The 26799-nt window shown below is 42.8% G+C and overlaps 1 protein-coding gene and 1 long non-coding RNA gene across 4 annotated transcripts in view; one reads left to right on the top strand and one right to left on the bottom strand.

The window, feature by feature from the left end:
* The window catches only part of FBN1 (fibrillin 1), a 145147-nt gene extending 127756 nt beyond the window's left edge, over positions 1-17391 (top strand). For 2 of the 3 annotated variants that reach the window (XM_048317491.1, XM_048317490.1), the window contains 16 exons: positions 435-584; positions 1959-2024; positions 2723-2839; positions 3182-3301; positions 4917-5039; positions 5465-5596; positions 6193-6318; positions 6870-7076; positions 7672-7797; positions 8013-8135; positions 8687-8803; positions 9568-9696; positions 10515-10634; positions 13922-14153; positions 15193-15367; positions 16112-17391. In XM_048317491.1, coding sequence (XP_048173448.1) covers positions 435-584; positions 1959-2024; positions 2723-2839; positions 3182-3301; positions 4917-5039; positions 5465-5596; positions 6193-6318; positions 6870-7076; positions 7672-7797; positions 8013-8135; positions 8687-8803; positions 9568-9696; positions 10515-10634; positions 13922-14153; positions 15193-15367; positions 16112-16501 — 2453 coding nt within the window. In that variant the 3' untranslated portion in view covers positions 16502-17391. Of the gene's footprint in view, positions 1-434; positions 585-1958; positions 2025-2722; positions 2840-3181; positions 3302-4916; positions 5040-5464; positions 5597-6192; positions 6319-6705; positions 6765-6869; positions 7077-7671; positions 7798-8012; positions 8136-8686; positions 8804-9567; positions 9697-10514; positions 10635-13921; positions 14154-15192; positions 15368-16111 lie in introns of those variants that run through there. The other variant, XM_048317492.1, reaches the window with a different exon arrangement.
* On the bottom strand, positions 10610-15198 carry LOC125332534. The gene is made up of 3 exons (XR_007206545.1): positions 14396-15198; positions 13662-13878; positions 10610-13005 (listed from the first exon to the last, which is right to left on the bottom strand). It is a non-coding gene; the product is annotated as an uncharacterized LOC125332534 (long non-coding RNA).
* Positions 17392-26799: the final 9408 nt, after the last annotated feature.

Raw genomic sequence — 26799 nt, 5'->3', positions numbered from 1 at the left:
CTGTTGAAAATTGCCTCTCATTTTAGCACTACATAATATTGTCATTGCAAGCTGATGAAAATCTCTTGACTTGAGTGATTCTTACTAGTAATAGAATATAAATTCATGAGGCAACATTCAGTTTTTTCAAAGAGGAATGAGGATAAGAGGACAGTACAGCTCTTCGATTTCTGCTGGACCAAAGAGAAAAACCCTTGCTTTTTCATGACTGAAGTAGGAAACTATCCCATAGCTTTTCTTTACTGAGGTACAGAGCTTCCCTCCTTACTCAAATCTTCCACAGTCAGAGACAACGATGGTTCCTATTAACAGAGCTAGATGGAAGTTGGGTGTTTTGGTGGGGGGTATCGTGTAATTATGCAGTTGACACCTCTGTGTGAAAATTGTGCCAAAGTGACCCTAACTGCTCGTAACAAGTTTTTTTCCCTATGCAGACCTGAGAGTGAGCTACTGCTTTACCAAGTTTGAAGATGGAAAATGTTCTGTGCCGAAGTCCCGAAACCACTCCAAACAAGAGTGTTGCTGTGCCTTAAAGGGGCAGGGATGGGGAGATCCCTGTGAGCTCTGCCCAGAAGAAGCAGATGGTGGGTTATTGACTAGCTTACCATACTGCCTCTCTGAACTGAAAGGAGATTGGAGATTCTTATTAGAAGGAATTCTGAAAAATAATTTTCTAAAGGTGTTTAACCCTAGTAATTGTCATTGGTCTGTGTAAAGTAGAGGCCATTGCAGTCTCAAAACCATGTCCCTTGGATAGTCAGATATCAAATATATTCCTTTTTTGCTTATAGATTTGTTACAGTGTTTACGGGCTGGGTATCTCTTGCTGTGGAGGTATCACATACAGACAGTGTACAGAGAGCAGCAAGTAGGTCCTTGATAGGCTCTGAGTGGCAAGTCCTGCAAGACACAAATGGAATTCTTCTAATTGTAAATAGGTATAGGAAGAGGTGCCATAAACATGAAATCTAATTGAAATAAAACCCCAAACAGTTAAACTAGATCTGCACCTGAATATTGATACTAAGAAAATGTAAGTTTTCAATCTTATCAATGCGAATGACTTGCAGAAATAGCAGGGAATAACAAAATGCAGGCCTTGAAGGAAAGCCTCCCTGGACTGTTGCTAAAGAAACACTTTCCTTTGTTAGTATCCTTTTTAAGACTGAGTCAGTCGACATCAAGCAACTCAACAGGCCTCTGTAGCATCGTGGGGCAGTTGGCTGAACGGACTTTAATTCATGCTGACAAATGCGGTTAACAGCATTACTGGTTTCAGCAATACATGATTGCAGTTCATTTCACTCATTAGTCATCTAGATGTTTTGCAGAAAATCCTCACAAAAGGCGAGGTCAGAAAAGAATTAGAAGTACCAGTTGCAATATTCCTCCTAGGCCTATTGCCTGTGCGTGTTTCATTCTGCTGATGTGGACCATGTGAACCGAAGTCAGTTGAAAAGCACAGCATATGTTGCAGCATTTCCTTGAAGTGTCAGCACATGCATTTTTCACAGTCCAAACTCTCTCAAAGGATATCAAGGCCCTTCTTCTCATCTTCTAAAGAAGAAGTAGCTTTAAGATAGCCAAGTCTGGATTAAATCATGCCTTCTTCAGCAAATGTAGGAAATTTTTCTTTTACAACAGAAAAAACGCAGCCACTACTATTGATACTTCTAAAGCAGAAATGCTGCATTAGTTTGTTTCTTAAGGAAGTTAAATACTGCTAATTGTTCACAGGATCTTACATATATGCCTGGAGGAGATTGGATGAAATGTAAAGCAAACATGCAGATTTTGCATGAATATAAAATTATAAGTCTATACATGTGCATGCTTTTTTTTTGGACCTGAACATGAGGAGGATGAACTGGTAGCAGTGGTTATGTGTAGCTTGTGAGGAATTCTGATTGCCAAGATAGAATTTAACATATGGTTTGATTTTTATGTGTTTTTTACAGAGGCATTCAGACAGATTTGTCCATTTGGAATTGGCATCCTTGTTGGACCTGGTGACGCAAGACTGGGTAAGTGCCTGAACTGCACTGTGCCATTTTTGCATCAGTGTCCCTTTTCCACCCATAAGCCATTCTCCCTTTCAACTGAGAATAACACCTCTGCAACTATTTCCACATGAATTGTGGAAACTTCTATACCTTTTTCTTTCCCCAATTTTTCATACTGATTTCAAATTCAAGCTTGAATATCTCAAATATCAGAAATTAAACTTCTTTTAGAGCTAGGAAACTTATGTAGGCTCTAGAGACTGGATCTAATGTCACGTAGCATACTTGTCTTTTCTTCTACAATATGTGTAGCCTGTTTACAGTAAATGGTTTTAATCCTCCAGAAGTGCAAACCACAGTTTCCCAGATCCCTTCAGTACATTCTGTTCTCTCCCAAGACAAACAGCACTTCAGCCTTATTGGCAAAAGTTTGCATTTAAGGAGCACTGGATGACTACTGCTTTTCATATCTGCTGCTCTCCCTGTAGCCCCAGTCAGAGAGGTTTATATCTGACATTTAGAATCAGTTTCTTTTCTGCATTCTGAAAGCTGGCCTGCAAAACAAATTCTGTGCCCTAATCCTAGTGTGTCAGAATTTAAGTATTAGTACTTTTTGTGATCTCAGGAATGTTTCTTGCCAGAACACTTGTTCTTTGAGAGAAGTCTAAAAGCACATGAAGCCAGTTGCACTTACTGTGTTGTTTGTATTTCTGGTTAAGATGTGGATGAGTGCCTTGATCCTGATAACTGTAAATTTGGGCAGTGTATCAACACAGATGGGTCTTTCCGCTGTGAATGTCCATATGGTTACATCCTACAAGGAGCAGAATGTGTGGGTAAGTACGGCTGTTCCAGCTGCCATTGTCAAGATTTTCCTGAGTTGCTAGGTATGGCATTAAGGAGCAGTGGGGTTGTTTTATTGTAACGTCATGGAGTCTCCATGCCTGCTGGAGGGCAGGGTCTGAGCAATCTGCTCCAAGCTGATCCTGCTCTGGCTGAATGTTTGACCCAGATAACCTCTAGGAATCCCAAATTATCCTAGAAGTCTGTGGTTCTAATTCAGTACTTAGTGAGTTCTTGCATTTTCTGTTTTTCTGGTTGCACATCAACAGCGTAGATTTTATATAGTTTTGGTTGAGTATAACCATGTATTCCTGCCTTGGTCTAACTACTTGCAGATACTGATGAATGTGCTGTTGGAAACCCATGTGGAAATGGAACTTGCAGGAATGTGATAGGAGGCTTCGAATGCACCTGTGTAGAAGGATTTGAGCCTGGGCCAATGATGACCTGTGAAGGTGGGACTCCCATGTGTTAAGGACTGTTGTTGTAGTTGTGTTTTCTGATTTTGAAAACAGTTGAGGGGAGTAAAGCAGCTTTAAAAATAAGATATGGACACTTGGAACAATACCTCTTTATCTGAAACAGGAAAATGGGCTCCTCCTTCCTGTATCCACCTTGAACTGCAGTGTGTTTTGCTGACTGGAGCTGGGGTGGACAGGCTTTCAGGTGGTGTCTACTTAAGGGACTGCCCAGAGAGGAGCATGTTGGGGTGCAGTCTGTCCAGAACAGTTCCCAAAAGTGCTGCTTACTGTGTGTAGTTTTTGCCTACGTCCTTGAGTGAAGAAACTCACTGTGGATGATGAAAATAGGAAATGGACTGTTAGAGTGAGTTAGGGAAAAAACAGGGAACAGACCAGAAAATACAAATACAGTACTCAACAATTACCTTGGTACCCCTAAGTTGAATATTTTTCATGCTTTGGTGTCTCGTTTCAAAAATTAAAATTTGAAAATACACAAAGAGAAGTAAGGAAGATCAGAGGTATAGATGGGACACTCAGAAAATAAATTAGAATTTTTCAGTGTGGAAGATGTGGTTGAAGAGACATATGATTTTATAAAGCCACAAGTGGTAAAGGTACCAAAAATAGAGGGAACATGTTAGACAAACCAAAGCAAACATTCTTATATGCATGGTACTTATTTAAGTTGTGGAACCCTTTGCTGCAGAGTATTAGTGAGGCCACAAGTATAAGTTGACCCAGAAAGAGATTATACAAATTTGTGTGGGAATCCATCAGTGGAAAATAAGCTTGATAGTTTGGTTGTGGCTTTTGGCTGTGGGAGTCCTTAAGCTGAGAGGCTGTATCAGGGGAAATTTCTCTGCATACATGGTATGAGGTTTTTAATATTCATCTCCTCCTGTTACAACCAGAGAGAGGAGAATGTCCTAGGACATTCTGACACTGTCCTCTGACTTGACACAGCTGTTCTTAAATTATCTGCCACAATCTGTTTCTTTGCAAGCCCATACAAAAGAATGCTTCTGTTTTTGCATCAGATTGCATTAGTTTTATATACAGTTAGAGCTTCATTCACTTCCCTGTGGAATTTGGGTGAAAGCTCAAATTGCAGAGGAGGAGTTAGCAGAGTGCATAAACATCACTATATAGCAGTGATTACTCAAGTAGTCCAGACGTATGTAAATGCACTTCAAAATAATGCTTCTAGTATGGATATTGTTTTGTGGAATTCAGTTTATGAAGAAGCTGAATTAGTGCACATAGAATTTAAATAACCAACCAAAAAACCAGAACCTAGATGTGGAAAAGGTACAGTTTTAACTGAGCAAGTATTTTGGCAGCATGGATCTGGAAATTATTTCCATTGGCTGCTTGCTGTTGAACTTATTGAAACTTCAGGGAGCTGGGCAAACATCCTGGCGTGTCTGTTGCCTGCTTCTCTACAGAAATCCATGAAGCATAGAACCAAGGGTCCCCAGCTATTAAAATCTAGTCCTCAGTAAACTGGGATCTGTGGTACTGCCTGTACCTAAAACCTATGCTCTTGTCTGCTGAGTTTTACACAAGTGTTTCCCTTCCCCCATGGTCTTTGTCACTCCAAATGCAGATGTCAATGAGTGCATTCAGAACCCCCTGCTCTGCGCTTTCCGCTGTGTGAACACATTTGGATCCTACGAGTGCAAGTGCCCCGGGGGGTACGTTCTGCGGGAGGACCGGAGAATGTGCAGAGGTAAAGCTCCTACCAGACTCTCACTGTTATGAGATAATGATTTCAGTTCCTGCAGGGGCAGGGCTCTGACTCACTGCACTATTGGGCCAGAGTTTTAATCCCAGGAAGTAACTGAGTCAGAAGGAATTTGGGATGAAATTCTTTGGTTCGCATTATGCACTTGATTGTACTAGGCCTGTCCTGCCAGTAAATTTATACATCTGCCTAAAATGAGGTCATATCAGATGATGTGGTTTTGTCTTGCCCTAAAAATGGGCATTTGGGAGAAATCCATTTGCTCAAGGCTAGTATATTTTATAGCTGGTTTAGAACAATAAATATAAGTGTAGGGTTTGATTACGATTGAGATTCCAAAGTCAGAATTTACTACTGTGAATTTCCAGGATCATCTCTCTATATAATCAAGTCTAAACCTTGTGTTTTAGATCAGAATGAGTGTGAAGAAGGAATTCACGACTGTGACTCAAAACAGATGGAATGCAAAAATCTAATTGGCACCTATATGTGTATCTGTGGGCCTGGTTATCAGCGCAGACCAGATGGGGAAGGCTGTATAGGTAAGTGACACTGAAGTGTTGAAGCTCTTGAAATACACAGTTCCTCAGCAGAGCTAAAAATTTTGGATTTAACAAAGTGTTAAGAAACTCAAGGGAAGAATTTCGCAACTGCCTGGGTAATGGGTCTGCACACACTTGGTTTTGCTGTTCAGGTGTACACACCTGTGGGCAGTAAGTAGAAAAGCTGGGTGTGGGAGTCTTTACAATCAGTTTGTACTGCTGCTGCTGAATGCTCTGAGGGAAGGTGAGGATTTGGGTCAATTGCTGTAGGCTTGTTTATGTCTGTTAGCATGAATGAGAGTAGGTCTGAATTTTTTTTAAACCTTGGATGGCATTCAGAAGTGCAGCTGTAACTATGAAAAATTTTGAAAACCAGTGAGGAATGTACTTCAGTTATAATATATATAACAGTTGTGAGCTAGATGGCCATCTTTCCTCTGAAAATTGAGTAAAAGAACCTTTAAAATAAAAGAAGAAGAAAAAAAATTTCAATCTAACCAGGCAGAATGCACAGCATAAGAATTCCATACCAGGTGCTCTTACCTGCATTAGTCCTACTTGGACTTGATTTTTGTCATAAAATTTCAAAAACGCAGATGAGAATGAATGTCAGACCAAACCTGGGCTCTGCGAGAACGGCCGTTGTGTGAACACAGTGGGGAGCTACAGGTGTGAGTGCAACGAGGGATTCACCGTCAGTGACACCCAGGACGAGTGCCTTGGTAAGTCCCAGTTCACACCTGAATGAGCTGTCACTTGCATAGCAGCACTGAGGGTTGGAATTAAACTTAGAAATGTATGGTGAGAAAACACTCTCTTGAATTTACATGCCTTTGAGAAGGGGCCTTTGTATGTAGGTGTCCTCTTGCAAGTTCTTTCTTGCCATGCTCACCGTATCCCTGCTTCGGTCAGTCCAGCTGGGGTGACTTGCTACAAAAGCTGACCGTTCCATGGTTTCACTCAGCCAGGAACCGCTTTGACATTTCTTTGGTCCTGATTTTCAGCCAGTCCTTTTTCTCTAGGTTCAAACAGAAATATATATTTTATAAGCATATTGTAACTTCTTGTCTTCCACCTTTTGCTAAATTTCTTGTCTTTGTTTCCCTTAGATGTCATTCTCTCGTTCTTACTGCTGGTAGTCTTTCACTCTCAGTTCCACGGTCTCAGGGTGAAGTATGCCCTTTCTGTTCTATTCCTGACTAAATTCCCAGTATCTCATGACCCTCTGGAGGTCACCATTAGGATTCTCTGTGATGCACCATTTGTCTTTCAGACAACAGGGAGGGCTACTGCTTCACCGAAGTCTTACAAAGTATGTGCCAAATCGGATCGAGCAACAGGAACGCTGTCACCAAGTCTGAATGCTGCTGTGACGGTGGCCGAGGCTGGGGGCAGAACTGCGAGGTCTGTCCCTTCCCAGGCACCGTGGCCTTCAAGAAACTTTGCCCTCATGGCCGAGGATACACATCCAGTGGAGCAGGTACTTGTCCTTAAATGCTCTCTTAGACAATGCCAAATTAAGTGATAAATTATAAACTCTGTTTTTGCATATTTGAACACTGTAAGGTCCTAAATGTTTTAGATCTCAGGTGAAATTTTCTGAGATTTTTCATGTTGACTGAATATAGTCCTTTGGGAGGAGGGTGCATAGCCAAAGGCCCTGGATGATGAGGCATCCATCCCATCTTGGCAGATACTTGCTTTATGTCCTGTTTGACTGACATGCACTCAAATGGGAATTTGCACTCTTACATTTGAGTGTGTTGCAGGGACACATTAAGAGCTATTTGTGAATGTGAAGGCAAAGTGGTGTTTGATTTGTGGACACTGATACATGATCAGCTCCAGTTGTTCCCTTCCACTTAGAGCTTGTTCATTGCATAAGAAAGTTAGATTAATGCTCCATTCCGTATTTTTCCACTTAATAGTACTCCTTAAATCTGTGCAATATTTCACTATTTTATGTAACTATTTTATGTATGGTGTGGGTTTTTCTGTGTCAGGTCACAAGAATCTCTCGAAGCTGTACAAAATCAGTTTTGTTCCATTGAGAACTAACCCTCATTTAATTGCAGATATTGATGAGTGCAAGGTTATTCACGACGTCTGCCGCAACGGGGAGTGCATCAACGAGAGGGGAACTTACCGCTGTCTTTGCAATCTGGGCTACACTACAGATATCACTGGCACTCTTTGTGTTGGTAGGTTTTTCATTATGGTGTTTGTGTATAAAGTTTATTACTAAGAGAGGACTTGAAGAAGGAAATAGAAAGATTTTGAAAAATGAGGAAATAAAATGTCACTTGTTAATGCTTTGGGGATTTGGATTTTCTTCTGATCTATCCTGAACATTTTGTAAAACATTATCACAAATCCTGATTACCAGCACTGAGGTATCTGTTTTTGTTTCTTGTAGATCTGAATGAATGTAATGAGTCTCCAAAACCTTGCAATTTCATCTGCAAAAACACTGAGGGGAGCTACCAGTGTTCATGTCCAAAAGGATACATCCTGCAAGAAGATGGGAGAAGCTGCAAAGGTAAAAATCAAGAAAAGAATATACTGTGGAAACTCTGTGTTCCACAGGCAAAAAATTAATACAAGGACATGTAAATGATACAAATCTGTCTCCTTGATTCATATGAGTATTTCCACTAAAGACAGTGGAAGTGGCCTGCATAGAATGGAGCTGGTATTTCAGTTAATTCCTTGTTAATTTGGATGAACAGATCGACAGGAATTTTTGCAGGTTGATGGCAGCTGATCTTAAAAGATTCTGTAAATAAGAATGTATCTGATTGTTCTTATTTTGGTAAGCATGTTGGTTTAAGCCATGTAATTCAATGATAAATGGATCTTATTGGATGCGGAGACGAGCATGGTTTGCAGTACATTGCCAAACATCAACAGAATTTTTACCTACTGCGTTTGCAGCATGCTGGGTAAGGTGGGGCTTCATGTGAGAGGAGCTGGAAGCCAGCATGGAAAGTGAGATGTAGATTCAAAAGGCTTTACTTGCTGTTATTTGTAATCACTTCTTTCTGAGTCCAGCAAACATAAGTAAAAGATGTTTTCTTGGTTTTTTTTTAGATCTTGATGAATGTGCAACAAAGCAGCACAACTGCCAGTTCCTTTGTGTCAACACTATTGGGGGATTCACTTGCAAATGTCCTCCTGGATTCACTCAGCACCATACAGCCTGCATTGGTAGGTGACGTGGGAAGGGAGACACAGATTTGGGATTTATTATTGACCCTTACTCCAGAAGCAAAGTAGCAAGGATGTAGAATCATCTTCCTGAGAAACCAAATGGAAACATAGGCCAGATTCTGATCCTAATCTCACCAGAGCAGAAGGTGCAAAGAGGCCCATTCGCTCCTACCTTCCCTTGCTTTCATAATCTGTCTTTAAATTTTGCACTTGCAAGAACCAGCCAGTAAAAACACCACCTTGTAATTCTTGCCTTACCCTTTCTTAGGCATTGAGCAGAAGAATAGTTCTATTTCTCTTCTTCTAGCTCATTGAGATCATGTCAAGGCCTCTTGAAACAACAACTGTGAAATATATGTTTCTGCAGTTGTCCTCTGAACACATACCCACTGGGTACGTGGAAATGTTAAGCTAAACTGCTTCCTGTAAAACACACTTTCTGCTCTGTAAGCTGGAGCCCATTTCTGTGTCAGTTTGATGATCCTGTGGTATTGGTATGAATTTGGAGGTGTTTGGAGACCAAAACATCAAACTCCATATCCTTGGTGAAGAAAAGGAGTGTTTCCCTTCCTGTTACTTTTGTGTTTCCAAATTCAAAAGAAGGCAGTGTGAGCTGTCCTGTAGTGCCAAGTGAGAGCCTGGGAGGGCAGTGGGACACCTGTGTTGCTGATGTGCCTTTACCTTCTCCATCATTAGTATGGCCAAAAGATCAGCTTTGAAATGACAACTACAAGCTAACACTGAGCTTTGGTTTCCCTCAGACAACAACGAGTGTGCTACTGAGATCAATCTTTGTGGTGCAAAGGGCATTTGCCAGAATACTCCAGGAAGTTTTGTTTGTGAGTGTCAACGTGGCTTCTCACTTGATCAAACTGGGCAGAGCTGTGAAGGTGGGTACAACACAGTGCATTTAACTTGGCTTTCTCTCGCTTCCTTAATCTTCTTTCAGCCATATTGTTGTCCAAGGAAGGACCTATGGAGTAAGCACCAAAACTTACAGAAGTAAGCGTGTGTAGGTTGAAGGGGGTGGGGGGGAGTACAGAAATTCAGCAACAAGGCAGTGTTTCTCTCCATGGGCCAGAAAAATGGGTATGTTTTGGGATTCTAAAGACATGGATAGATATTTTCTGAGGAGACGTAGCCTGGAATGTTTTAGTTTAAGTGGCGTAAATTCAGTGAACTTCTTCTGAATCCTACAGGGATTTCTGAGGGATTCATCAAGGACAGGAAGTCTTGCATTTCCAAGGTGACCTGCTAAAGAGAGAGTTCAAGGGCTGTAGACTTACTCCTCTGGGTCCTCAGAGCCTTGTCCTGGGACAGAGTTTGGGTTGTTTTGAAAGAGATATCCTGGGATTTCTGGGTTGGATGCCTGGGTAAAAGCAAGGGTCTGTCTGCTGTGGAGCTGGGACCCTTAGGAAAGCATTAGGGATCCCATATACAAATGGCTTTCTGCTGATTGCTCCACAGCAGAATGCAAAAACTGAAATTGTGGCTGAATGTGAGCTTTCCATGGTTTTCAGCCCTATGTAACTTGATGTGGAGCCACAAATCCAAACCTGAAGGGCCCAAAGTGGTCAGGTGTTTGGAAGATCCTGAAATATACCTATATATATGATAAATGAATATATATGATTATTTGTAACATGTTTTCCAAATTCAGCATAATTTGAGCTTCTCCCAAAACTCAGAGTGTGTCTCACCCTTTTAGATGTTGATGAATGTGATGGAAACCACCGGTGTCAGCATGGCTGTCAAAATATAATTGGAGGATACAGGTGCAGCTGCCCACAAGGATATCTCCAGCATTACCAGTGGAACCAATGTGTTGGCAAGTCACTTTTGTAAATTCATACATTAAAATGCATGTTAGCTTTGTTAGCAGCAAGAAGTGAAGGGCAGTGGTGCAGTTTGCTGTACTTTCTTTTTCTGATTATAATTTCATAAGTTCAACAGAGTTTCATTACAAGTGTGTTCTGCTGTGAAGGCAGAGTGGGTATGAAGCACCCAGTAGCCCATGTCCTGGTTCAAGAAGTGTTTAAGCACAAAGCTCTCCTTGAGGGTGCTAGAGGTTGTACTGACTTTGAGGAAACTCGTGTTACTTGTGTATTTTGTGGTCTGTACAAAGGATATCTTACTCAGCTCTGCGATGGTCTGTGCTTGGATAAAGGTCCTGTCTAAGAGTGGATGGTGGATTGAGCCTGGCACTCTCAGAACTACAAGTTCGGATTGTTAAATTGTAAAATTCAACTTCTGGCCCCAAGCATTTCAAATTCCATTAAAATCCTACTTGATCTGTGCTTTTGTCATTCTTACAGCACCTACAGGAAGGCTGCTGTGTTTAAGCCCTTCCTCTGTACAGAATTAACAATTTGTCATATTTGAGCAAACCTGCAGCTGTCTGTCTAAAGATGCTTCCTTGAAGCTTTGGGATGCAGTTTAGAGTGAGGGCTTACAGGGCAAATCTGGTTATAATTAACAAATGCTGGTGCTCATAAGTTTATGTTAATAAGTAAATACACTGGTGAATTAAATGCCTATTTCTTCCCTATCCAAACTTTGTTGCTATCCCAAGTCTCTGAGCCCCATAGATGGGGCTGCCTGTGCAGCAGTCATGGGAAAAGCCTCTGTTTCAGCAGTGTAGTATGCAGCATATTCAAACAAGAGAAACAGGAATCATTTTTCCTCTAGTGAGAGTTATGTGCAGTTTTCATCACATTTAATGGACTTCATGCAAGCTAGTCTTGTGTGGATACCCAGAGAGATGTTTGATGACCTCTTTGAGAACAAAGGGCTTTATAACTTTTTGTTTGGCTTTCTTTGCTTTCAAAAACATAAAGATGCCTTGCCTTGTTATCACAGTGGTGCTCCAGGGAGGTCTCCGCTTTTAACTGTGCTTACCAAACCTCTTGACATTATATGCAGTCCTTGCAGTGAGATTTGCTTTGCTGTAGCACTCTGTGCCTGTAACATACAGGGAACAAGGAGGGAACACAAACATGTGGGGCTTTTGAATGTTAATTAAATTAGCAGAGTTTAGGGTTAAATTAGAATTTAATCTGCAGGAGGATTAAAAAACCCCCAACAAACCAGCACTGTCACATCTGGCTGCTGGAGGACACTGGAATCTGAAGAAGTGCAGCACTGAGTTTTGTGAAACATCTTGCCTGTTTCCAGGTCTTCCTGGGTGAAAGCATTTAACTAAGTGTATTTCCAAATCAGGTGTACACTGGTATTCCAGCTTTTGAGCCTGGACTACTGTTTAGATTTATCCAGAGAATACCAGTTTGAAAATACACAAGCACTGAGTATTTGCCCCACTGAAAGAAAGGCTTCAGCCTTGGCACCAGAAATGCTGGTCCATCAGAAACTTCACCAGGGAGAATTCTTCTGAGAGCCACAGCTGGGGCAAGACTCAGCCAGCACTTCCACCTTCTTGGACATGGGGCAGTCCAGGCAGAAATCCAAAGCTGCAGGGAAGGTTTGGGTCCCTGTGTCCTCATGGCATTTCTCCTTCCTGCTGAAGCTGAGCATGACAGAGCTGTGTGTTACAGAGCACAGGAGAGCAAGGCTCATGGCCTGACAGCACAGCTTGTGTAGAGTCTTGAGGGTCCCAAAGCTTTTTTTTTCTTTTCTTCATATTTTTTTCTTCCAACAGTAACCCAAAATACGGGAATTAACCTCATTAGTATCCCCTTCCTTGCTGCTGTGGAGTGAATCTGCTTTTGGTGCAGTAACTTCCTGTGGCCCAAACAAGCACTTAGGATGTTGGTATAGTTGCTGTGAGGTGTGACAAATACTGAAACATCGCTCTGAGTTAATGGCAAACCCCTGCAGGCTCTGGGAACACAGGATTCAGCCTCAGGTTTTAGTACCTTGTGGTCTCCACGTGTTCACGTTGTACTGTCTGTAACTGTATATTCTTAGGATACTTGTCTGGATCTCCTGGGTGTACCGCAGGGAAGAATCCATGTATGAGGTTTTTCCGTGACAATGCCTTCATATTCCTTGGCAATCCCAACTCTCCAAACAGTTTGTGTCTTTTTTAGCTTATTTAATGAATCGTTCAGGGATTTTTTTATGTTGCTGCAACACATTTAGATAATCACTGAAGAATGCTTTGGTTCCTCCCATGTCTTGTGCTGTCTATGACTGCATCCCCTGCTCAGGCACTTCCACAGTGCACCACATCGTGAATCAGGCTGCAAGAAGCAAAAACATTACTTTTAAACAAAGAACAAAGAGCCATATTGTTTGGAAAAAGACAATAATGCTCTGACTTAGTACTTATTCTCCTGTAACCTGGATATTGAGGTCAGAGATGCTGCTCTGTACTTCCCAAATGGAGTTGCTTATGTGTGCACACACCCACAATGTACATAGGCATTTATCACAGAAAATGGGGAACAATAATATTCAGAACTTTTTGAAACAATTTGCCACATCAGACAATAATAATCAGACCAGCTTCATTTCAAATAGTAGCCATTTTCAGCAAATAAACCTGAACTGACCTCAGACTCCTACAGTGCCACCCTTGGGAAGTTTGGAAAAGGACTGGCTCAGAAGGTAGCAGTCTTTTGTATCTACAGCTGCTTTTATTTTTACTTTACTACTTGTTCCCGTACCTTACCTATATCTAATATTTAAATGTGACTGTGTAGGGAGGAATTTTCAATGCCTGGAGAAGGTGTCAGAGCTTGATTCCTTACTCTTTTTCCTTTAATGTTGAATAGCACTATGAACAAGAGATTACTTGACCAGATTGTTTGCTGCACAAAGTTTTATTCTTCTCAGTTATTTCTGGGGAAAAAACAAAGTTTTATTCTTCTCAGTTATTTCTGGGGAAAAAAGCTACCTCCTCTGTTTCTCTGCTCTCCAGAGCATGAGCTGACATGGTATGAAACATCTTCTGTAGAGTAGCCTCAATGTTGCTGTTTTGTGGTTGTAGTCATCTCCCAGGGACCACTGCCCCAGCCAAGGGGGAGGACAAGCCCAGCTCTCTGCGTCCATCTGCAGTGGCAGCACATTCAGCTAATGTTCATGACCTGTGCAAGGGGAAGGCTGGACTGTACCTGAGGGTAAAAGTTAATGTGGTATATTCTGCTTCTTTTCCAGATGAAAACGAATGTCTCAGTGCACACATTTGTGGAGGAGCATCCTGCCACAATACTTTGGGAAGCTATAAATGTATGTGCCCTACCGGATTTCAGTATGAGCAGTTTAGTGGAGGTTGCCAAGATATCAATGAATGCGGTTCTGCACAAGCCCCATGCAGTTACGGTTGCTCAAACACTGAAGGTGGCTACGTCTGTGGATGTCCACCTGGCTACTTCAGAATAGGACAAGGGTAAGGGATTCTCATTCTAAACTAACAGATACCAAGGGGTCATAGCCTACTCCTTTCTTTGCAGTGTGGAGCAGCAGAACCAGGGGGATTGTCAGCAATTAAAGAGGGATAGGATTGGGAAGGCGCTCCAGAGCTGGGTGCACCTACTGATTTTGGAGATCTGCAGGGGAGGGTGGGTGGGGAAAGGTAACCATGGAAAGGGTGGGTTTTAATGCTTGAAACTGAAATTTGGTCAGGGCTACCAGGTGCAATCCTTCTATTTCAAGCTACTGCTTCCACCTCTCCTGCACACCCCAGCAGCCTTCCAAGTCCTCTGAGCTTGTCAGTTGGGAGCTCACACTCTTTGCTGTGATTCACTTGTCTCCTTAAAGAAGAAACAACAAATAAAACATTAATAATAACACCCCCTACCAGCTGCAAAAAGAAATTATATTATACAAGTGGTTTTACCTGCTGGTTGGAATAACAACTCTGTATGTTCTCATGTTCTTGTATCTTCCATATTCTTCTGTGTTTCAAATTAATATTTTTTTAATGTCTGCTTTAACAAGAAAAGCAATTTTCCCTTGCCCCAGTGGGAGTGTTAGGGCTGGGCATCATATAGGACCAAGCAACCCAAATGGAAAGCAGAAAGATCATGGCTTAAATTTTGTAAGTGACTAAAAGCTTTGGGATGCATTATGAAAGACCTCACTTTTCAGATTTTTCAGCAGTTGTTAAAAATTGGTCTCTTTAAATGTGTTCCAGGCTGGAAAACAGAAACTGCTAACAACAACTCAGAGCTTAAGCCTGTGTTTTTAAGACCGTTAAATGTTGGCAGGTCTCTCTTGGGCAAAAACCCATGAAGGCAGATTCTTGAAATAAGAGTGGCCTCATTGTGATTCAGTGAGAATTTTGTCTGTTGACTTTAGCAGAAAATTTTCCTAGGAAATGAATGCAACATAATTGCTTAATTATTTGTACTTTCAGTCCCCCAAATTCAGCTTTTGATAAGATCTGTGTCTCGCTGGAGTTAATTTTGAATTTCTTCCTTCCTCAGACACTGTGTTTCTGGAGTGGGGCTAGGCAGAGGTCAAGGACAAGAGCTTTCACTCAGTGGAGAAGTAGATGACAACTCCCTCTCTCCAGAAGCTTGTTATGAATGTAAGATCAATGGCTATCCCAAGAGAGGAAGGAAGCGCAGGAGCACTAATGAAACTGCAAGTGAAGCAGAGGTAATTGACCCTTTCTGGGGGAGAGAGTTTGTGGCTGTCTTGTGAAAGCTGGACTCAAAAGGAGGTGTGCCAAGAGACAATATCTCAGGAAAAATCTACACCCTGAAGTAGGCCAAAGCTGGTTTTGAATGTCAGGTAGTGTTTTTGTCTCAGAGGTGATGTAGAGCTTTGCTTGCTTTCCAGATGAAAATGTTTCAGCTAATGTGCTGCTGCCTGGAATGTTACCATCCAGTCAGAGGTGCAGAGTGAGGCCGCTTTTCCAGCACTCTGCTGTACCTGCAGGCTGCCGTGTCTCCGCACTTAAACCAAACGAATCTTGCAAAGCAGAAAATCCCATTGAAATGCTGTGGCTCCCTCACAGACCCTGCTCTCCTTCACACGTTGTTCTCTCAGCCTGTGGCTCCCCTGGCAGAGAGGTGGAGTGTGCCTTGTTTGCTCTCTTTGTAGGAGGCTGGTCACAGGCTCCCAGCATGGAGGGGCTTCATCTGTCAGGCAGCAAGGCCCATGCACAGAAACTTCCAGTACATGTCTCGAGCTCCTCTTACCCACACAGGGGTGGTGACAAACTCTGTACTTGATCCTGAGGAGTCCTAGGCCCATAATAGTGGATTTGACGGATGATGTTACAGAACTTCCTCTTTAAAATCGTTTAATTAGTAATGAATGAGCTGGGCAAGAAACACACACAGGCACGTGTGAAACGCTCGCTGACAAAGCCAACTGACATCCTTTGTTCTTATGCAGGATCAGCAAGAGCTGGAGCCGCCAATCAGTCTGGCCAGCTGGGATATTGAGAAAGCAGCAGTCTTCTCCATCAATATCTCGGATCTCAGTAACAAAGATCGCATCCTGGAACTGCTCCCTGCCCTCACAACACTGACAAACCATAACCGATATTTAATTGACTCCGGAAATGAAGATGGTTTCTTTAGAATCAATAAGAAGGACGGGATAAGTTACCTTCATTTCACAAAGAAGAAGCCAGTGCCTGGAAATTATTCATTACAAATCAGTAGTATTCCACTCTATAAAAAGAAGGAACTTAACCAGCTTGAAGCGAAACATGACAAAGACTACCTCAGTGGTGAGCTGGGAGATAACCTGAAAATGAAAATTCAGATATTGCTTCATTAATTCATCAACCAAAGACCAAATAATTAAACCAAAGATAGATAGGTAGGACTGAATATTCCTCCCAATCAGATTCTCCATATCATAGGTACAATCTCACATGAGTACATTTGTATGAACGAGCACTATCATACTATTACATAAACAAGGTACAGGATGAATACATGAGCTCAAAACTACCACTTTCTCAGGCTTTTACGTGTAGCTGAGCTACCTTGATATGTTGAATCTTGAAAACTGGGACTTTTATCATTCGAAGTTGGCCACTGATGCTGAGACACGTCATCATTTCAGCAGAGGTACAAGAATGTGCTTTCAACTGATGGACAGCTCTATTTTTGTAATTCTTAAACTTCGCTTCTCCAACTACAACTTACTAGGTCAGCCATTTATGATATCCATTTGGTGCTAGTAAATTTTCAACCTAGATTTATAAATGCACTGTAATATTTACACAACTTAGAAGCCAAAATTGCCATTATTCAGTCTAAATACTTCAATCAACCAAAGTTAGCTCAGTAGTTTATCTCAGTTATGCCTATAATACATTACATGTAAATTAAGTGTGTGTATACTGTAATCATGCTATTTTTATCAATGAAGCATTTGTAAACTAGATTAATAATACCCTTAATGTGAGGGTTTGTAATGGTGCTTGTAAGACCAACTACTTGTTAACTGTATACACAAACCTGATGATAAAGTTTCTGTGACTTGCCAAAATGCACTGAGGTCAGTAGGGACCATTAAACATTCTCAAAAGTCAGATGACAATCAGTGCCATCCTACACCATGACATATTGTAACATGTCAAGAGTACCCATAGTCATTCATATCAACAAGGGTTCAATGTCATAAATGTCACAATAAAACAGTTTTTTTTTTTTAGTTTATTCTGTGGCCTTGTGTTCTTGCTAAAAGTGTGATAAACTTCATTCTTCTACTTCAGGCGTTGTCAGTAGGGTTGTCTGTGTATCTGTCTGTGTGTCCACGTGATTCCTCCTTGAAGGTGCTGCTGCTGTTCATTCTTCATGCAAAGGAAGAACAGAAGAAGTACAGAAACCTTCACAAATCTAAACAGCAGTGGACCTCTCTCAAGTTACTGTGTGGCTCCAGAAAGGAAGTGAGAACATTTCCAATGACATGACTTGAGTAGTCCTGTCAATAAGTAATTTGATAGCTAAAACATGCAGAAGTGGATTTTAAATCATTATACAGAAAACACAGTTAAGTGTGAAAAGTCTTTGTTTGCTAAAACTGCCTTAAGATATTCCATTCTTTTACTCCTACTTCAACAGTTACTGTCAAATAATCCAAGAGTGATAGCAGTGGAATAATCCAATACCAGAAGCCATCACAAGATGCAGATGGGTTTTAATATCAAGTGAATTATTCAAGGATGTGGATGTTCCTGTATATGCAGATGCCGTGGTGTATCTTTTAGCAGCAGCAGAACGTTGTACTGAGGTGTGATGCTATAAAAATCTGGAAGAAAGAAGTGCTGGAAGTGCTGCTGAGACAGCACTGTAGTTGATAGAGGGAGCATATATTGAGCTATAATAGCTTTGGAAGGGAAATGTACTCCTATAATTCACCCCAAATTGTATTGTTTTCTGTAATTAGATTTCAGCTCTCTGTGATTTCTTCTGCATAACAAATATAACTATATAAAAAAGGAGCTTGTGCACAGGATTACTTTAATATTTTTAATAGACCATGTCTGGATTTTATTTGTGTGTCAAAATGTTGAACGGTGTATTTTTTTCCACATGTTGCATAACTATGGTGAGATATAACCAAAACTTTACAGTTGCAAATGGCACTCATATCAGCAGGTTGGGAATGATTTTTAGTGCCAGCGTTCATGATTGTATAGCTTATAGTTAAGTGTACAGTTTAAGTATTTTTTCTCAGCCCCTAAACACTGAGAGGAACTGAGAAGGATGATTTCAGAAAGACCTGTCAGGAGTCTGTCCAGTACAGTTGGTTTACATTTAAGCTCTATGTAACACCTTATGATGCCAAAGGTTCTTTGACTGTGTTCCAGCAGCCCCAGCATTGCCCACACAGTTCTGTAAATTGCCTTTGTTATGCTTCAGAAACAAGAAATCTTCACAGTAGCTCTTACAGTCATTTTAAAATGGAAAAGCCAGTCTCACAGTACCAATCTGCACATAAAAATCCACTTTTTTGTACATTATTCATCTGTCTCTTTGCAGCAGTGCCCTTTAACTGGTGTATAATTTTTGTTTCTTGGTTTTAGTTGCTGTATATGTATGATCATTTCCATTAGTTTGAATTTCTGCAGCTTCCTTGGCGTCTCAGTGAAGCACAAAGGTTGCACAATAACATTGCACGAAACCTGCAATTAAAAAGTGGTTTGTAACTTGCTGTGGGATTTTGAAATAATCTGCTGTATTTCATTTGATAGTGGGACCACAGAATGACTCTAAGCACAAGACAGACTGAAGTAGAGGTCTTTCTGAATGTGTATCCTTTTGCAATTAAAGGATATTTTTCAAATTCAAGGAAATAGCAAAATGCTTAAATATTTGAAATAAGTGTGTCTTCCCTCCGTTGTGATTGTGCATATGACTCTGCATAGATGATTGCATGGATAATAAGTCTAATTTTTGTTTAACAGAGTTTAACAACGGTGGCTTGTTACTGTACACAGCAAATCATTCTCTTATTGTGTGTTGTAACAGTATCTTGTAAACTTGACAGCCCACATGTATTTTGGCAGAACACCACTGTTTCCACAGTCTCTCTTTTAAGCTGAGTTTCAAAGAACCCCAAGTGTTTGCTTTCTTATGGCAGGTCTTAAAGGGTCATACTCAGGTTTTCTCTAAGATAAATATTCTATGCTGTGATTCAAGTTCAGCTTTGTGCTTTGGAAGAGCTAATCAGGTCAAGACTCCACAGACAGGCCTGAGCTGTTTGGAGAGCAAGACACCACAGTTTGTGTCCAGCAGCTGTCTGCACCTTCCTGGGCCCAAGTTTGGCACTGCCGGTCTCCGCCAGCAGCACCACAACAGGTAAGGGCATCACAGGGCACCAAACCTGCTGCTCTAGGCCAAGCTGGGGGTGCTGGCACTGGCATTGCAAAAGCTTTCTCACCACTTCTAAAAATTGATGTTGACTGTGAAGGAATGGCCACTTGAACCATTAAAGCCTCACAGTGCTCTTGTGGATCTGATGGTTTCTGTCCAAATTAGCGAAGTTAACAGCTTGTGTTGTGCTGCTACTTTCTGAGTAGGCACCAGATGAAGAGGAGAGACCTTCTCTTCACTGTGATGAGAAAATCTTGTCTTTTCAGTTACAGAAGGGAAGCCAGAGTTCAGCATTGGATGAGGCTGGAGCTGCAGGAGCTGTTCACCTCTCTCAGTGCCCCCCAGCTGCCCTGTGGCAGGTAGGACAGGAGCTAATGGGACACACCAGTTTCAAAAAACTGGGACATCTGGACCCAGGATCTTGTCTGCTTCACTCTCTCCCCAGAGCAAATCTTACAGCTTTCCTGCTTGCAGGAGTGGCCAGAAGCTAAGGCCAAGATATGATGTACACCAGATAAATCCAGTAAATCTGGGTTGGCAATGTCCTACCAGAGTCTTTGCCCAGAGTAAGCCCTCATGTTATCACAATCTTGGCAGAATAGCACTTGGCTAAAACCCTTCTGTCAGGAAAATCCCAGAGCTTCTAGCTGTTGCCTGTGGCCTGAGCATGTTGGATGCCTGCAGAGACCTGTGCAGCCTCTGTGTGAGCTCCTGTGGTTACACAGAGCTGTGTGGAGGGCTCCGCGTGCAAACCGTATCGGCACCACAGGTCTGGGACGTCACATTAACCTGCAGGGTCATGCTTGTTCAGGATGCTGTGAGAACTTGAGACGGGGCAAGCAGACAGGTGTGATTTGGGGCAAAATATGCCATCATTTACACCAATGAAAATATAAATGATTACAGAGGTTGCAGTAGTAGCAAGAGGGAAAGCAGTAGGGAGAGGGCAGAATGCTGCAGTAATTCAGTGGCCTAAAGCACCCCAGTGCATGTGGCTTCTGCTTCACTCACATGTGCTGGTCCTGCAGCAGCTCTGGTGCTTTGTGCTGCTGAGTTGTCCCTTGCAGGTCCCCAGGCAGGTGCTGCTGGGGCCAGCAGCTGTCCCCTCAGAGGGGGATGTGGCCTGGCTGCTCCTAGAGCAGGCAGAGGCACTGCTGGTGCCAGGCCAGTGGAAGTGGTCGGCAGCAGGGTTCTGTTTGCAGCCCCATTAGTGAGTGCTTCACCAAGGCTGGTGCTGCTCCTGGAGACTTTGAAGTCTGATCCCACTGGAGTGGGCTGTGTGCTTTGGTTTGCCTGAAGATGAGACCCTCTGTGCAGCAAAAACGTTGAAGATGTCGGTGACTTCAGCTCTGACAAATTCCAACAATCTGCTTCTGTTGTCCTTAAAACTTGCCAAATATTTCACACCCTCATAACAAATGCTTTTGAGGAATATCACGCCCAAGCCAATTTCTCAGTTTCTAGCTTCCTGTTGAGTTCAGGAGAGGAGCCTTGGGGCCAGAGAGGTCAAAGAAGTGTTTGTTTTTGTATTTTGCGCTCTCCTTTCTATTTCTACTGTGCCATGCAGCAATGGCAGGAAGTGTCTGTGGAGGCCCAGGCTGCCTAATCAGTGGGAATGTGCTGGCAAAGCTGGGCTGCAGCCCCATGCTGGTGCCAGCCAGTCCAGTGTGTGCCATTGCTGCTTGTTTGTGTACAGCCAAGTCCTCAGCCTGTTTAGACACGTGCCCATATGTGCACATAGAAATGTAGGTGGTTTTGTTTGGAGAGTCTAGACAGATACTGCATTTCAGTACTCCCAGGCCAAAGGCACACTGTGATAAGCCTTTGTAAAATACCCAGGAAGGGCTTTTCCCCTCTCTTGGGCTGGACCTTTCCCTTGCACGTGGCAGCAGTGCCGGCCCAGCCCTCTCCCTGGCTTGGCTTTCACATCTGCAGGTTTGTTTGTTTATGAGCTTCTCTATGGCTCCCAGGGCTGTAGGATGTTCCTCACTACACCCTTGTGAAGTTGGGATGTGTTTGTCATCCTTATTTTACAGGACAGGATCTGAGAACCAGATGTTTTGGTTTGGGAGAGCTCACAGGCAATGCCTGTTCTTCCAGGAGTAACTCCAAAGCACTGAGGTGTCCCTGGAGAGGACAACAAGGAGCCGCAGGGGCTCATCAGCTATGACAGCCCCAGCTGGCACAAAGCCATGGGAACTGCCCCTCTTCACTAAAATGCATCTCAGATGGAGCTTGCTGGAGCCCTGGCCACTCCCCACACTCTTCAGAAAGCCAGGAGCGTGACCCCGTGCCCTAGCACAGGGCCCCTGGAGAGGCTCTTCCCATAGGTACCCCACCCAGGATGCTGCCACTGCAGGTGCAGCAGCACCAGTTTAAAAAAAAAGCCAAACCAGTGTCAGTGCCTGGTAATTTTCTACTACAAAAGAGATTTTGGGTAAGTATCTAGGCCAGCAGGCTGCAGGGAGGTAATCAAAAGTGACACTGCTGGTGAGCAGGACCTGGGCTCTGCCAGCCTGCCTGGCTTGTCTCTCAGAATGCTGGATGAACCAGCCCAGAAAACAGGGCTACCGCTTAGTTTTTTGGAGGTTGATTCTTTATCCCTGTAATTTCTGTGTGAAGTGCATCAGGGTGATTTTTTTTTTTTTTTTGGGTCTTTGACAACCCAGGAGAAATTTTTTTAAGCAGCCCATCTGGGGCTGAGTTTGACTGTAGCTCCAGTCCAGTACATGATTGAGCTGGTGAGCTTGGACCAGTAGGAAGGCTGTCTGGGCTTCTCTATGTGCTTGCATCTCTGTATAAATGTGTTGTTATTGTAATCATAATAAATACTAGAGCCATGAGAAATGTCTATAACCCAACCCAAACCAGGTGAAACTCCCTTGGTTTTGGGTTTCATTACAAACTCAAGACTCAGGCCAGGTTTGTGAAGGTTCATGAACCTCTCTGAAGTTGGGCTGAGTTTCAAGCAATAATAGGCCAAGTTTCAGGCAAATCTAGCCCAAGTTTTGAGGAAATTTGGAACAAACTTTAGCTGAATAAGAGATGATTTATGGTTTTAGGTTGAAACCATACCAACCATAGACTCTTTGCTTGGTTTCAACCTGTAACTAGGAAATCTTGGCACTTTGGCTGAGTTTCACTTTGATTTTGAGTTTAGACCATAAAAACAAACCAGGTCAAAGAGGTGAGTCCCAAGACAAATCATGCAGAAACTGGTTCTCAGTGTGGGAGCCTGTGACTGCACTGAGCATGCCTGTTATGCTGTACCACTGCAGGTTATTCTGTGCATGGTTAGATGTGGGCTGTGCTGCTCCACTAAACCACCCAAATAATTAAGCCTTCCCCAGACTCTTAATTTGAAGTTGCATGTGCAATTTCCAAGCCTGGAGTGCACCAACTTCAAGTTTGGCTTATGCAACAAAGATCCAGTCCATACTCCATGTTTGCATTTTGAGGAGTAAATTCAGCTAACAAGGGAATTAACAAGTAAGTTCAGGAGATGAGGCAAATGGTCCTCATCCCCATATTGCATTTAAATATGGCTCACATCAAGGCAGATAGTGGGGAAATCGACTTTCTACCTGAATTGCTGAGATTCACAGCGATGTGGTGCCAGTTCTCCCAGTCTAGAGGTACCCAACATGATTATGGGTCTCAACTTGTCAGTGCTGCCAGCTCTGCCATAGCACAGATACCTTAAAGATGGAAAAGACCTAAAAACACTTGTCAATGCAGATTTCTTTAGATTCATTCAGGCATTTTAAAGGAATCTTCCGATATAAAGTTGACTTTTTAAATAAAAAAAAATATGTATTATCATTGAACCCCTTTATCACAAGATTAGTTTTGCATCAAACATAAACTGTAGATGGAAAATATTTGAGCAGGAGCTGGAGTCAACTGTCAGGCAAAATACGAACTGGGAATGTAAGTGGTGGGTCCAGAGAAGAAGGTGATAGCACAAGTTGCTGCTGCTTTGAGAAACCTGTGATGGAAGGGATGGGCAGGAAGAGAGGGGGAAGGTGTCAGTGCAGAGCAGACAAGGAATATGAAGGGAACAGTTTGTATTCACAACAGTGCAAAGCTGAAACAACAGGAGACTGGAAGAGGGGAGAAGAGGAATGAACAATACAGTAGCACTGGCTCTGCAGGGCAGCTGCTCAGAAGACTTTCTGATGTGAATCACCAGCCATCTGCCTTTGTGGTATTCAGCTGCTCTCCAGATCTGGAGAATCTCAGGTGGAGTCTTAGGCCATGAGAGCTGCTGTATGGCATGGAAAAGTTTCAGTGAAGGATGGTGGAGGTCCTGAAGAGACCAGGTCTTTAAATCATGTATCGTCTGTGTGTTTCATAGTTTAAGACTGAAAGCAGCACCCAGCAATGGAAGGGGAAAAAAAAGGCTGAGAAAATCCACTACACATGTGCTCAGAGCAAAGGTAAGGAACCAGGAAGCAGAACTGTAATTCAAAAGTTCACTCTTCAACAAAGCCAGCTCTGTGTGAATTTGTGTGTTACACGTTTGCCCCATAATATGATTATATCATTTAGGAGACTGAATTTATTGCGGGTCATGTTGTGACCCGTACATAGGCCTACTGCACAGTCCTATATCCCAAAACATGCTGGGAACAAAAGTGTTTTCTGCAGCACAGATAAAACCATGGGAGGAAATTGTGGGTCCCAGTGTGACTGCCAGGCCTGAGTTGAAGGCCAAGTCTGGTGGAGTTGCACAACCCTCTGGTCAAAAAGACCAACTATTTGTGTTGGGCTCATTTGTGCTAACAAACAGCACAGTCTTGAATTCCCCACAGACCAGCCTGCAATTTATTTAAAAAATAGAGAATTGGTAAAGGATTTATGCAGGGGGACCTCCCCATCAGCCCCCTAAGCACTAAATATCTCATGTCCTGTATGATCTCTAACAAGGAGCAGTCCTACAAGAGAAGCAGCTGAATATTTTCTTTGAGCACCAGCTGGGAAGGGGGGGTAAAAAAAGAAAGAAATGCTGTCTTTGGTGTCAGCTGAACCCCCACCCCTGCAAAATCTGCAATTAACCAAACATCATTTGCTGCCAGTCTCTGCAGTGCCACCAGCCCATCCCAGCCAGACACACTCTTCAAATCTGCTGCAACAATCAAGCCCTGAATGATAAACCCAGTTATTCTGCCACATCCGAGCTGCTGTGATCTGTGCTGAAGCTGCCTCTATAGCATGTGCTGCTTCAGCACAGTCACATGTCAATGGCACCTGTCTCTGCTTGAGCAGCAGGAGCAAAGTGCCCCAAGGCTGGTGTAGAGCTGCCTAGAGACAGCTCTCATGCAGAGACTTCAGCCACGGGCCTGCAACCACTCAGGTCATTAACGCAGAAATGGCATTTTCAAGGCAGTAGTGCAAAGGCAAGTGAAAGACCTCCAAGTGCCAGAAAGAAAATAAATATTAATGCATGGAATTCTGTTCTATGGGGGAATGGATCCTGACACTAGTTGTTTTGCCTTTTTATTTACTTGGAAATGAGAACAAAAGTCAAATCCAGGGTTATTTTGTGTTCCATTACTCTCAATACCCAAGATCTGCCCTTCTTGGGTAGATACCTTTATCAGAAAGTAGGTTTGGTGCAGGATCACTCTACTTAGGCTTCACTGCTCCAGAAATATGTCAGTAAACTCATGACCCAGGGTCCTGCTCAGAATAGTTGAATTATGTTCATAAAGTCAAACAAGAAAGATGATGTTGATCAAAGTAATATCAAAATGGCATGGAAAATGAATTTTGAATGAAACACACAGATAAATCATGTATCCTCACCAATACCCTCCCTATGTTTCTTATCCCAGTAATTGAGACCATGTGTTGTGCTGCAAACAATAACTATGGGAAATTACTCACAATTCTTCCTTCATAAACATGGGAAATGAAAGTGATGGGAAGTATGATCATCTTAATTTTTTTTTTTATGTTAACAGCTCCAAATTATTAGGGTGGGAAGAAAATGTCAATAGAACATAAAAGTGCTTTGTATAGTGTTCACATTTGCTCATACTTTCAAATCCACTGTGGCTTATTAGTTCATGGGAAAAATGACAAAAAGGAATAAAACCCAGAAAATGAATCCAGTATCAACATCTTGCCTCTATAGTAACAGAAATTGTAACTTGTGGGTAAAAAGTGACAATATTAAGAAATGTTTGTTGGGCAATTATGGTAATTAACCCCCTCCTTTCCCCAGTACATCCAGCTTCCCATCAGTCTGACACATTCCTGCACATTAAAGAGTGCCCATTGGTCTGTGCTACTCCTTGTATTAAAAGTCTGGAGCTAGTGAGGGCCTTGACCTGTGTTTCAAGAGTTTATTGCTCAGCTGTAAAAATTCTCTCAGGGCTGAAACTTGACAGAAAAATGTCTCCGCCTGGGAGGAGTTTCTGTTCGGAGTTTGGTTTGAATTAATTCAGCTCTTTTCCACTTGCAGTAGGACAATGGAGCAGGATTCCCTCTCTCCTTTTTTTCTTTTTAAATAAAGTGACCATCGTGCCAGGGCAGTACACATGGCAGGCAGCACTCAGACCACAGACCTCTCTGCAGCTTTAGCACAGGGTCAGTGCTGGCTGCTGCAGCAGCAGCCTGGCCCTGTAACGAGCCAGGTTCCATCCCTTTGCTTGTGCAGCTGCTGGCTCCGACAGTGGCTTCAGCCAGATTGGTGCTGAGGCTGCTGAGGGCTAGCTTGGACACGGTGCAAGCTGGCAAAGTCCACCCTTGCTGCTATTGCTTGAGGGCGCAGCCCACTGCGGGGCAGAACCACCTGGGCTACACCTCCCTGGGCTTTTCGCAGAGCTGGGCAGCACGTATGCTCCTGTGGTGGAGGCACAAGTCAGTCCCACTCAGTTGCAGACTTACAGTGCAGTACTGGGTTGGTAGGTTTCCCAGATGAAGGGCTTGGCACAGAGAAGCTGCTCTCTGCAGACCTTGGCCTGAGCCAGGGGATTCATTTCTAGAAGCAAGAGTGCAAGATCTATTACACTTCTGCATGGGCTGCCTGCAGGGCTGGTAAATCTATTAAAGCAGTCAACACTTTATGAATGAAGTCCGGCCCCACCAAAGTCAATGGCAAAACTCCCATTGATTTCTCTGGAACAAGATTTTTACCCCGAATCCTCAAAGTGCCCCTGGGATCTCACCCATGTTCAACACAGCCATCCACAGCTCCAGCAGAGGAAAGGAAAACAAAGAGCAGAGAAGAGCCCTGCTTCT

This window comes from Corvus hawaiiensis, chromosome 13 (genome assembly GCF_020740725.1).
Source record: "Corvus hawaiiensis isolate bCorHaw1 chromosome 13, bCorHaw1.pri.cur, whole genome shotgun sequence".
NCBI lineage: Eukaryota > Metazoa > Chordata > Aves > Passeriformes > Corvidae > Corvus > Corvus hawaiiensis.
This window is presented reverse-complemented; position numbering and strand designations above follow the sequence as displayed.